This window comes from Scyliorhinus canicula, chromosome 4 (genome assembly GCF_902713615.1).
Source record: "Scyliorhinus canicula chromosome 4, sScyCan1.1, whole genome shotgun sequence".
Lineage (NCBI taxonomy): Eukaryota > Metazoa > Chordata > Chondrichthyes > Carcharhiniformes > Scyliorhinidae > Scyliorhinus > Scyliorhinus canicula.
Window position 1 is genome coordinate 77570555 of NC_052149.1, and position 12941 is coordinate 77583495.

The 12941-nt window shown below is 48.8% G+C and overlaps 1 protein-coding gene across 3 annotated transcripts in view; it reads left to right on the top strand.

The window, feature by feature from the left end:
* LOC119964696 (5'-AMP-activated protein kinase subunit beta-2-like) overlaps positions 1-12941 on the top strand; it is a 68078-nt gene that overhangs the window by 5578 nt on the left and 49559 nt on the right. For all 3 annotated transcript variants that reach the window (XM_038794540.1, XM_038794542.1, XM_038794541.1), the window contains exon 2: positions 712-955. In XM_038794540.1, the coding sequence (XP_038650468.1) occupies positions 788-955 (168 nt within the window). In that variant the 5' untranslated portion in view covers positions 712-787. The remainder of the gene's footprint in view (positions 1-711; positions 956-12941) is intronic.

Consider the following 12941-nt stretch of genomic DNA (forward strand, 5'->3'; position numbering starts at 1 on the left):
TAAAGATTGCAGGCGCATTTGAAGCATGTGGGCTGATGCGGAGGCAGTCAGACTTGATGCGTAGCTCCATTTCAAAATTCTAGCTGATTAAATTGATGTACCATCAATTGGACGCGAGGCACGGTGACGGTCCAAACTTAGACTTTAATCAGCTAGTTGTTAGCCCGGTGGTCGACTACAGAGACTGGCCGACCGCCGGGAACTCTGGGTACTTAGGCGGGGTCTACTTGCCTCGTGACCAATTGGTGAGCAGTCACATGACCAGTCACAGCCAATCAGACGAGAGGCACATGACCAGCCAGAGCCAATGGGAAACCAATGCTCTGCACCAATGGCAGTGCTCCCATTCATACCACCACAGCTACCTTGAATGTCAAGGCCCCAAAGTCCACACTTCTACCCTGGGCATTCACCAGGAAAACCTCACTTTCCTCACATTTAATTTATACCTCAAAAATGCCCCAAATTTCCCTAACAGATCCATAATTTTCCCCATACTTTCCAGTAGATTCACAATAAGCAACAATAGATCGTTTGCGTACAATGACACCATATTATTATTGTCATATTGTTGTTGCCTAACATTTTTACTGCTCAAACCTTAATTGTCATTTATCGACACCAGCCTGAATGGTATCCAGGTAGTTGGTGTTCTTATATGGTAAAAGTTTTTTCCTAGTTCCATAAAATATAACTTTTTTTAAATTTCAGACACCCAAACAAGGGATTGTGGAACTATCCTTTTAAAAACATTTGTCAGTAGTATAGTAACAGTACTCAGAGGACAATGGGGAATACCAGCAGTGACCGCATGGGAGCAGATCGTCATGGAGGGCAGAAGTCCCACCGTAATGATAGCATGGGATCTTCGCAGTCATCAAAAGAGAATGAACGTCCTAAAATTATGGTGGACAGCACTGATGACCCCAATATTTTTCACACGCGAGATTCAAAGGTACAGTATAAAGCTATACTTCTGATTTCTAGCCTAGTGGCTATATAAATGCCTTAATTTAAGAAGAAAACGGTTGTAAACTGTCATATTGAAATGGTGGCTTCTGAGCCAAGTGCCTTTTAACCACCAAAGTTCAAGTGACACTTTGACACATCCAGATGAAAGCATTGCCTTAGTGATAGTCTCCTCTGTTTAAAAGTATCATAGATCTAAGCTTTTCTCCAGAGACTCAAGCACATAATCTAACCTGACATTTCATGGGGGTGCCATCTTTCAGATGAAATGTTAAACAGAGGCCTTGATTGCCTCCTTCGATGTGGCATGTAGCGGAGTGGCCGCACATAGAGGACCTCCCGCTTGGGTCACGATTTTGTTCCCTTTTTTTGCTGGGAACCTGCACCCAGAACCCCTAAATCTGTTTGTTTAAGTCCCTCACAGCAAGGGGATGTGAAATAGGTGTCAAATCAGGCACCAAAAGAAGAAAGAAACAGCTTTCACATCAGAGACCTCGAGGGCATCAAAAGAAAACAAAATGGCAGCGAGGCAAACTCCCCTAACCATGGAGCTTTTGGCGGCTGAGTTGCAGGAGCTCCGTCGAGAGGTTTCAGAGGATCATGAGAAGGCGATCGAGGTGGCGATTTCCTAGATCTGAGGGGCCCTGGCCAAGGTAGACATGGTAGTGACGCAGCACGGTGTGGAGCTGCAGGTGGTAGGGGTTGCCCTGTCGGGTCAGAGAGACCAGATTGCTTGGCGACCGATAATAAGGGTATGAAGGTTAGGATAGACAACCTTGATAGGCGACCTCAAGAAGACAGAAGTTGAGAGTGGTTGGATTGCCCAAACCTGAAAGAATTAATGGCGCAGGTGCTCTGGAAAATGGTGAGGGAGGAGATAATGGTGGCCCTTCCTGAGGTGGATCATGCCCATTGGTCACTGAAGCAGAAACCTTGTGCTGGAGAGCCACCTCGGGCATTTGTGGTCCGGTATTGTATCCGAACTGAAGGAAACTGGTTTGGAAAAGGAGAAGGGTCGTTTGGAGTTTTTTAATATTTGTCCGTTTGTTCTTTTCAAAAAATAAATTTAGTGTGGCCATTCCACATACCCTGTACATCTTTCGGTTGTGGGAGTGAGACTCGCGCAGACACGGGGAGAATGTGCAAACTCCACACGGACAGCGACCTGGGGCCGAGATCGAACCCAGGTCCTCGGTGCCGTGAGGCAGCATTGCCAACCACTGCCGCTGTGGAATATTTGAGCTTTAATAGGAGTGAGAAGAGTTCCCCTTCAAAGCTATGGTAGGCACTGAAGCTGGTCATTAGAGGATAGATTATTCCTGTAAGGTGTGTAAGGAAAAAACGAAAGGGCAGAGAGGCAAAGGTTGGCGATGCCATCTTAGAGTGGACCGTCAATATCTGATCTATCAGGCACCAGAATTACTGGCTAGCAGGAAAAAGCTACAGTTGGGAGTTTGGTCTTCTATCCACAGAGGGTGGTATACTTGCTGCGACATTAGCGGGGGCTCTTTATGAACACTGGGAGAAGGCTAGTCGTCTGCTGGCACATCAGCTGAGATGGCAGGCGGCCTCTCGGGAAATTGTACAAATCAGGGATGGGGTGGTAGACTGGTCTCCACACCAACCAAGGTTAATGGAGCGTTCGAAGCATTCTATCGGAATCTGAACGAGTCCCTGGAGGATGGGTTCTCGATGTCTTGAGTTTTTAGACGTCTGGCTGTCCTGGAATCAGGAGGAGAGGGAGGAATTCAAAGCTCCTCCGACATGTCTGGAGGCTGCTCAACGTGCTTCTGTCCCCCTCTCCATCCCCGGAAACAGAGGAGGTTATTTCTCTGGATGCAGAGAAGACGTTTGCTAAGGTGGAATGGAGCTATTTATTTCAGGTCTTGGGCAGTCTTGGTTTTGGACCTAAGTTTATATCCTGGATCCGATTTTGTGTAGAGCCCCCACTGCCAGTGTCCATACAAATTTATTTAAACTGAAATACTTCCAATTGGGAAGAGGCACGAGACAGGGATGTCCATTGTCTCCTCTACTGTTTGCCCTAGCTATTAATAATAATAATAATAATAATAATCTTTATTAGTGTCACAAGGAGGTTTACATTAACACTGCAATGAAGTTACCTTTGCTGTTGCACTGCGCTCATCCACAAAGTGGAGGAGAATAGATAGAGGGGGCAGGGAGCATAGGGCGTCCTTGTATGCGGATGATCTGTTACTGTATGTGATAGACCCTTTCTCCAGTGTAGAAGAGATAATGAAGCTGCTCTAGAGTTTTGGTTTCTTTTCAGGGTGCAGATTGAACCTGGATAAAAGTGAATGTTATCCAGTGAATCCCCCAGGAAGGGGAGCCAACAGAGGAAGTTGCCTTTTCGCCTGGCCAGGTCCAACTTTCATTGTCTGAGAGTCTAGGTGGCTCAATCCCCCAGGAAGGGGGGGGGGGGTGTGGGGGGCTCGGTAGCACAGTGGTTAGCACTGTTGCTTCACAGATCCAGATTCCCGGTTCGATTCCCGGCTTGGGCCGCTATCTGTGCCGAGTCTGAATATTCTCCCCGTGTCTGCGTGGGTTTTCATCCGGGTGCTCCGGTTTCCTCCCACAGTCCAAAGATGTGCAGGTTAGGTGGATTGGCCATGCTAAATTGTCCATGGTGTCCAAAAAGGTTAGGTGGGGTTACTGGGGATAGGATGGAGGTTTGTGGGCTTGGGCAGACTCGATGGGCCAAATAGCCTCCTTCTGCACTGTAAATTCTATGACCTGAGGAGGTTGGCTTTTCGCCTCGTCTGGGTGGCCCAAGGCTGGGTAATGTTACAGAAGCTAAATTTTGGGGTCAGTCTTGGGTCGGTGAAGGGGACCTGAAGAGATGGGATAGCCTCCCGCTGACTTTGACTGGAAGGATCCAGTCGATTAAAACAAATATCCTCCCAAGATTTCTGCTTTTGTTTTGGCTAAGGCAAATTTGGACCCATTACAGGCAGTCAGGACAATTCATAATGGGAAATAGAGAAATGGCAGAGAAGTTAAATTACTTTGCCTATTTTATGCCTGTCTTCACTGAGGAAAATACAAGAACCCCCAGAATTAGGATACAAGAGATGACGGCAAATGAGGAATATACCTAAATTAGTATTAGTAAGAAGGCTGTATTGGAGAAATTAATGGGATTGAAGGTTGATGGGTCACTGGAACCTAACATTCTAAATCGCGAGTGTTGAAAGAGGTAGCTATGGAGATAGCAGATGCTTTTGGTAATTGTCTTCCAAAATTCTTTTGATTCTGGAATGGTTCTTGCAGATTGGAAGCCAACAAATTTCACCTCACTATTTAAGAAGGGAGGGAGAGTGGAGTGCAGACCTATTAGTCCTACATCAGTAGTACAGAAAATGCTAGTGTCTGTTAATAAAGGATATGATAAATGGACACTTGGATAATTATGATCTGATTGGACGTAGTTGGCATGGATTTATGAGCGGTAAATCATGTTTGCCAAACATGTTGGAGTTTTCTGAGGTTGTTACAAACAGAATTGATAAAGAGGAATTGGTGGACGAAGCTTGTGGGCGGCACGGTGGCACAGTGGTTAGCACTGCTGCCTCACAGCTCAGGGACCCGGGTTCAATTCCAGCCTTGGGTGACTGTGTGGAGTTTGCACTTTCTCCCCATGTCTGCATGGGTTTCGTCCGGGTGCTTCAGTTTCCTCCCACAGACCAAAGATGTGCAGGTTAGGTGGATTGGCTATGCTAAATTGTCCCTTAGTGTCCATAAAGATTCGGTGGGGTTACTGGGTTACAGGGATAGGGTGGAAACGTGGGCTTAAGCTTAAGTCGGCTGCTCTTTCCAAGGGCAGGTGTAGACTCGGTGGGCCGATTGACCTCCTCCTGCAAGTAAGGATTCTATGATTAACGTCTATGATAATACTTGGATTTTCAGAAGACTTTTCTCCATGGAGGTTGGTTAACAAAATTAAAGCACGTGAGATAAGAGATAATGAATTAAGGATTGGCAGAAATGGGCAGAAGACAGAGAGTAGGAACAAAGGGGTCATGGGCGGCACAGTGGTTAGCACTGCTATCTCACAGCGCTAGGGACCCGGGTTCGATTCCGACCTCGGGGACTATCTCTGTGGAGTTTGCACATAATAATAATCTTTATTAGTGTCACAAGTAGGCTTACATTAACACTTCAATGAAGTTACTGTGAAAATCTTCTAGTCGCCACCTGTTCGGGTACACTGAGGGAGAATTCAGAATGTCCAATTCACCAAACAAGCACATCTTTCAGGACTAATGGGAGGAAACCCACACAGACACTGAAAGAACATGTAAACTCTGCACAGACAGTGACCCAAGCCGGGAATTAAATCCATGTCCCTGTGCTAACCACTGTGCTACCAGATTCTCCCCCTTGTCTGTGCGGGTTTCCTCCACAATCCAAAGATGTGCGGATTAAGCCATTTTAAATTGCCCCTTTAGTGTCTAAAGGTTAGGTGGGGTCATGAGGATAGGGTCGGTGCAGACTCGTGGGCCAAATGGCCACCTGCTGCACTGTAGGGATTCTATTCTATGATTTCTCACCTTGGCGGGCTGTGACAAATGGGGTACCGCAAAGATTTTGGTGCCCCAGCTGTTCAGAATATATTGACAATATATATCAATGATTTGGATGTGGGGACTAATGTACTATTTACAAGTTCATGGATGACAAAATGCTAAGTGAACATGTGTCATGTGAGGAAGATGCAAAGCAGCTTCAAGAGGATTTGGCCAGACTTGGTGAGTGGACATGAATGTGGCAGATGGAATATAATATGGCAAAATGTAAGGTTGGACTTTGGTTGGAGGAGCACATGTGCAGAATATTTCTTAAATGGTAAGAGATTAAGAAGTACAGATGTACAAAGGGACCTCGGTATCCTCATAAGTCACTAAAAGCTCACATGCAGGTGCGGCAAGCAGTTAGGAAGCCTAATGCTATGTTGGTCTTTATCGCAAGAAGATTTAAATATACGAGTAGCAAAGTCTTGCTTCAATTATACAAATCTTGGTTGTACTGCATCTGGAGTAGTGTGTGAAGTTTTGGTCCCGTTTCATCGAGGTTTACAGCATGAGAACAGGCCCTTTGGCCCAACTTGTCCATGCTGCCCATTTTTTACCACTAAGCTAGTCCAAATTGCCCACGTTTGGCCCCGCTTTCCCAAATAACTCCATACCTAACTTTCCCAAATAACTGTCTAAATGCTTTTTAAAAGACAAAAGTTGTACCTGCCTTTCCTACTGCCTCTGGCAGCTCGTTCCAGACACTCACCACCCTCTGTGTGAAAAAACTGCCCCTCTGGACCCTTTTGCATCTCTCACCTTAAACCTATGCCCTCTGGTTTTAGGTTCCCCTACTTTTGGGAAAAGATGTTGGGCGCGATTCTCCCAGAGAGGGAGAAATCGTAAGGCTGGCGTCAAATCCGGGCGGGTTTGACGCCAGCCTCCCCCTCCCCGACCGGGAACCGATTCTGGTCCCCAGTCGGGGCTAGCATGCCGCCGCCGTAAACTCCGGCATCGCGGGCTTAACGAATTTCGTTAAGCCCGCTTGCCAGAGTTTGCGCCGGCTGACGCGTCACATGACGTCAGCCGCGCATGCGCGGATTGGAAGACTCCAACCCGCGCATGCGCGGATGACGTCATTGCGCATTTGCGCGAAACCCGCGCATGCGCGGCCCGGGATGCCCCTCAGCTGCCCCGCGAAGTGATACAGCGGGGCGGCAGAAGGACAAAGAGTGCGCGGGTATCGGACCCGCTGCCCGCGATCGGTGGGCACCGATCGCGGGCCCATGGCACCCTTGGCACGGCCGTGGTACTGCCGTAATAAAACGGCGGCAGCGATTCGTATCGGGAGTCGGGCGTGGGGGGGGGGGGGAGGAGAATAGTGGGAGGGCGTCAGACTAGCATGGCCGTAAAATTTTACGAACCCCACTATTCTCTGCACCGTCGTGAGTGCGGAGAATTGCACCCGTTGACTTCTAAACCTCTATAAGATCACCCCTAAGTCTACTATGCTCAAGGGAAAAAAGTCCTAGTCTATCCAGCCTCTCCTTATAACTCAAACCATCAAGACCCAGTAGCATCTGAGTAAATCTTTTCTGCATTCTTTCTAGTTTACTAATATTCTTTCTATAATAGGGTGACCAGAACTGTACACAGTATTCCAAGTGTGGCCGTACTAATATCTTATACAACTGAGTAGTTTCAGTCCCAATTCGATCTACCAAACTGCATCACCTCACATTTACCGAAATTAAGCTCCCAATTGCCATTCATTCGTCCACTGGTCCAATTGATCAAGATCCCATTGCAATTCTAGATCATCTTCTTCACTGTCCACTATGCCACCAATCACCATCTGCAAACTTATTAACCATGCCTCCTAAGTTCTCATCCAAATCATTAATATGAATAACAAATAACAGTGGACCCAGCATCGATCCCTGAGGCACACCTGGTTACAGGACTCCAGTTTGAAAAACAACCTTCGACAACCACCCTTTCTCTTTTGTCATCAAGCCAATTTTGTATCCAATTGGCTACCTCACCCTGGATCCCGTGAGATTTAATCTTGTGCAACAACCTACCACGCAGTACCTTGTCAAAGACCTTGCTAAAGTCCATGTAGACAACGTCAATTGCACTGCCCTCATCTACCTTCTTGGTTACCCCTTCAAAAAACTCAATCAAATTTGTGTGACATGATTTTCCACTCACAAAGCCATGCTGACTGTCCTTAATCAGACTTGCCTCTCTAAATACCTGTAGATCTTGTCTCTCAGAATGCCTTCTAACAACTTACCCAGCACAGATGATAGGCTCACTTGTCTGTCGTTCCTAGGCTTTTCCCTGTGGCCCTTCTTAAACAAAGGCACAACATTTACTACCCTCCAATCTTCAGGCACCTCTCCTGTGGTTGTCTCTGCTAGGGGACCTGCAATTTCCTCCCTAGCCTCTCATATCGTCCTGGGATACATTTCATCAGGTCCTGGGGATTTATCTACCTTGATGCGCTTCAAGACTTCAAGCACCTCCTTCTATGTAATATGTGCACTCCTCAAGACATCCTATTTATTTCCCCAAGTTCCCTAACATCCATGCCTTTCTCAGCAATAAATACCGATGAGAAATATTCATTTAGGATCTCACCCATCTCTTGTAGATGACCCCTCGCCCTCGTTACTCTTTTGCCCTTTAAAGATTTGTAGCATCTCTTTGGATTCTCCTTTACCTTATCTGTCAAAGCAATCTCATGTCCCCTTTTTGCTCTCCTGATTTCTCTCTTAACTTTACTCTGACAACCTCTATACTCTTCAAAGGATCCACTTGATCCCAGCTGCCTGTGCATGTCCAATGCCTCCATCCTTTTGACCAGGACCTCAATATCCTATGTCATCCAGGGTTCCCTACTTCTACCAGCCGGGTCCTTCATTCTAAAAGGAATGACTTACCCTGAACTCTGGTTAATAACACTTTTGAAAGCCTCCCACTTACGAGCCGTCCTCTTGCCTGCTAACAAACTCCCCCAAATCAACTTTTGAAAGTCTAATGCCATCAAAATTGGCCTTGCCCCAATTTAGAATTTTAGCTTTTGGGCCAGACCTATCATTCGCCATAGCTATCATAAAACTAATGGAATTATGGTCACTGGTCCCAAAGTGATCCCTCACTAACACTTCTGTCAACTCCCCTTCCTTATTTCCCAAGCGGAGGTCAAATTTTTCCCCCTCTCTAGTCGGGCCATCCACATACTGAATAAGAAATTCCTCCTCAACACATTTCTCTCCATCCAAGCCCTAATGCTATGGCTGTCCCAGTCAATGTTGGGAAAGTCCTCAACTATTACCACCCTATTTTTCTTGCAGCTACCTGTTATCTCCTTACATATTTGCTCCTCAATTTCCCGCAGGCTATTTGGGGGCCTGTAGTACAATCCTATCAAAGTGATCTCTCCCTTCTTTGGCGGGATTCTCCGATAATGGGGCTATGTCCTCACGCTGGCATGAAAACCAGCGCCAACCAAAAAGTGGGGGGGGGGGGGTTTCTACGACGCGCAGGGGTGAGACACGACATGGTCAAGGGTGAAGAAAGGGGCCATCTGGAATGTGCTAGGTACAGGGTGGAATGAAAGGGGCAGGAGTTAAGTGGGGAAGATGACGGACGGTAGAGGGGATTGGAGGCGCAAGCCTCCGGTAAGGTTGGTAACGTGGAACGTCCGGGGACTGAATGGGCCGGTTAAAAGGTTGCGGGTGTTCGCGCACCTCAGGAGCTTGAAAGTGGGGGTTGTCTTTTTGCAGGAGACACACCTCCGTGTGAAGGACCAGGTTAGCTTAAAGAAGGGATATGTCGGGCAGGTTTTTCACTCGGGGTTTGATTTGAAATTGAAGGGTGTGGCGATTTTAATGAGGAAAAAAACGGGATTCGTGAGTGCGAAGGAGGTGAGGGATCCAGGTGGGAGATATGTGATTGTGAGTGGGGTGTTGGAAGGGGCACCGGTAGTGTTGGTAAGTGTGTATGATCCAAATTGGGATGATGTGGGTTTTGTGAGGGGGTTGCTGGCAGCAATCCTGGATTTGGCCATGTACCAGTTAATCATGGGAGGAGATTTCAACTCTGACCTGGAGCCGAGGGTGGATAGATCGAGCCCCAGGTCGATGGGTAGGGTACGAATGACAAGGGAGCTGGGGGGGTTTATGGAGAGGATGGGTATGGTGGATCCATGGCACTTTCAGAACCCAGGGGGAAGGGAGTATTCCTTTTTACACGTCTATAAAGTATATTCGAGGATTGATAACTTTGTAGTGAGTCAGGAGATTTTGGTTCGGGTGGAGGGGGCAGAGTATGCCGGGATAGTTAGCTCGGACCATGAACCGCACTGGCTGGATATTCGGTTCAGTACGGGACGAGAGCAGAGGCCGGGGTGGAGGTTTAACTCGGGGTTGTTGGCGGATGGAGGTTTTCGTGATGAGGTGCGGTTGGCGATTAGGGATTATGTGGAGTTCAATCAGAATGGGGATGTGTCGGCGGGCATTTTTTGGGAAGCACTGAAGGCAGTGGTCCGGGGAGAAATTATCTCATTTACGGTTTGTGCGAATAAGGAAAGGAGGGCGGAACATGACCGTCTAGTGAGCGAGATAGTGGAGGTAGACAGGGAATATTCGAGGGTGCCCATCGTGGAGGGATTGGCGAGGAGGAAAAAGTTGCAGGGGCAATTTGACAGGTTGATAACAGGGAGGGCAGTAGGGCAACTGCTTAGGGCAAGAGGGGTGCAATATGAGTATGTGGAGAAGGCGAGTCGCACGCTGGCGCACCAGCTGCAGAGGCAGGCTACGTCCAGGGAAATAACGAAGATCCGGACTGGGGCTGGGGATGTGGTGTCAGAGCCGCGCTGGGGATGTGGTGTCAGAGCCAGAGAAGATAAATGAGGCATTTAGAGAGTATTACCAGGGACTTTATGAGGCAGACCCAGGAGGAGAGGAGGGGAACATGGGGTGGTTTCGAGACGAGCTGGAATTTCCCCAGGTGGAGGAAGCAAAGAGGCAGGCATTGGAGGAGCCCCTGGGGCTGAGGGAGGTGCTGGATAGTATCAGGGGCATGAAGTCGGGGAAGGCCCCTGGGCCGGATGGGTACCCAACAGAATTTGATAAGGAATTTGTGGCGGACCTGACACCACATCCGTTGGGGGCGTTTAATGAAGCACTGGAGAAGGGGGAGTTGCCGGAGACGATGAAGCAGGCAGTAATCACACTAATCCCAAAAAAAGGGAAGGATCTGGTGGAATGTGAGGCGTATAGACCCATATCACTATTGAACACGGATGTGAAAGTATTGGCTAAGTTGTCGGCAGGGAGGATGGAGGACTGTGTCCCGAGGGTGGTTGCAGAAGATCAAACAGGCTTCGTGAAGAACAGGCAGCTTGCGAGTAATATAAGATGTGATGATGAATCCGTCGAGAGCTCTGGTACCGGAGGTGGTGGTGTCCATGGACGCGGAGAAAGCATTTGATCGGGTGGAGAGGCGGTACTTGTTCGAAGTTTTGGGAAGGTTTGGGTTTGGGCTGAGATTTGGGGCATGGGTGCGGTTGCTGTATCTGGTGGCAAGAGCGAGGGTGAGGACGAATTATATGAGCTACTTTGACTTACACAGGGGTACGAGCCAGGGGTGCCTGCTGTCGCCGCTGCAATTTGCGCTGGTCATAGAGCCATTGGCGATGGCTCTCAAGGGGTTGGCAGAGTGGCAGGGGATAATGAGGGGCCAGGGGGAGCATCGGGTGTTGCTCAATGCCGATGACCTCTTGCTGTATGTTTTGGATCCGTTGGAGAGTATGGGAAGGATTATGGGCCTGTTGGGGAGGTTTGGAGGGTTCTCGGGATACAAGCTAAATGTAGGAAAAGCGAGGTGTTCCCGGTGAATGAGTTGGCACAGTGGGCTAATTTAGGGGGGTGGGGGGGATGCCATTTACGGTAGCGGGGGCTAGGTTTAGGTACTTGGAGATTCAGGTAGCTCGGGAATGGACGGGGTTCCATAAGTGGAACTTAATGAAGCTGGTGGAGGAGGCCAGGGAGGATTTTAGGAGTTGGGATACACTGCACTTAACGTTGGCGGGGAGGGTCCATGTGGTGAAAATGAATATTCTGCCGCGGTTCTTGTTTATCTTTCAGGCTCTCCCGATCTTTATACCAAAGGCCTTTTTTCGGAAAGTGGACACAATCGTCTCTGACTTTGTATGGGCGGGGAAGGTGCCGAGGGTGAATAGGACCCTGCTACAGAGGCAGCAGGGGGGGTTGGCGTTGCCAAACTTGCTTCGTTATTATTGGGCGGCGAATGTGGACATGGTGCGGCGGCGGTGGGAAGGAGAAGGGGTAGAGTGGGTTCGGATGGAGGAGAAATCTTGTAAGGGGTCTAGTTTGAGGGCTATAGTGACGGCAGCATTGCCAATGGCAATTAGGTATTCAGGGTGCCCAGTGGTGCAGTCCACGGTGAAGATATGGAATTAGCTGATGTAATGACCTCCAATTAGGGGGGGGGGGGGGGGGGGGGATAGATAGTGTATACAGGAGGTGGAGGGAAGTGGGACTGGTGAGGGATTTGTATTTGGAGGACGGGGTCGCCAGTCTAGAGGAGCTAAGGGAGAGGGTAGAGCTGCCAAGGGGTAGTGAGTTCAGGTATCTACAGGTTCGGGACTTTGCACGAAAGGTCTGGAAGGGGTTCCTTAGATTGCCGGGATACACCCTGCTGGTGGACTGCTGCTTCCGGATGTGGAAGGGGAGGGAAGAATTGAGGATATATACTAGTGGCTGGGGGAGCAAGGAGGCGAACGGGTGGTGAAGATCAAGGAGAAATGGGAAGCGGAGTTGGGAATGGAGATCAATTGGGGAGTATGGAGTGAGGCCTGCAAAGGGTAAACAGGACCTCCTCTTGTACAAGGTTGAGCCTGATACAGTTTAAGGTGGTGCACAGGGGGGTGAATTGGGCGAGAATGAGTGGGTTCTTTCAGGGGGTAGCAGATGAGTGAGAGGTGTGGGCGTGGGCCAGCGAATCATGCGCACATGTTTTGGGGTTGTGAAAAATTGGGAAGATTCTGGGCGGGAGTGTTCGTGGTCTTAGCCAGGATAGTGGAGGAGGGAGTGGACCCGGACCCTTTGGTGGCGGTATTTGGGGTTTCAGAGAAGCCGGAGCTTATGGACAGGAGGAAGGCCGATTTCTTAGCCTTCGCCCCTCTGATTGCATGGCGACAAATCTTGCTGGAGTGGCTGTCGGCATCGCCACCGGGGGTAGCAGCATGGTTGGGTGACCTGTATAACTTTCTTTTGTAAGAGAAGATATAGTATGAGTTAAGGGGCACAGCAGGGGAGTTTGAGAAAAGGTGGGGGATGTTTGTGACCGTGTTTGAGGAGCTGTTCGTCGTGCGCGCGGGGGGGGGGAAGGAGAAAAATCTGT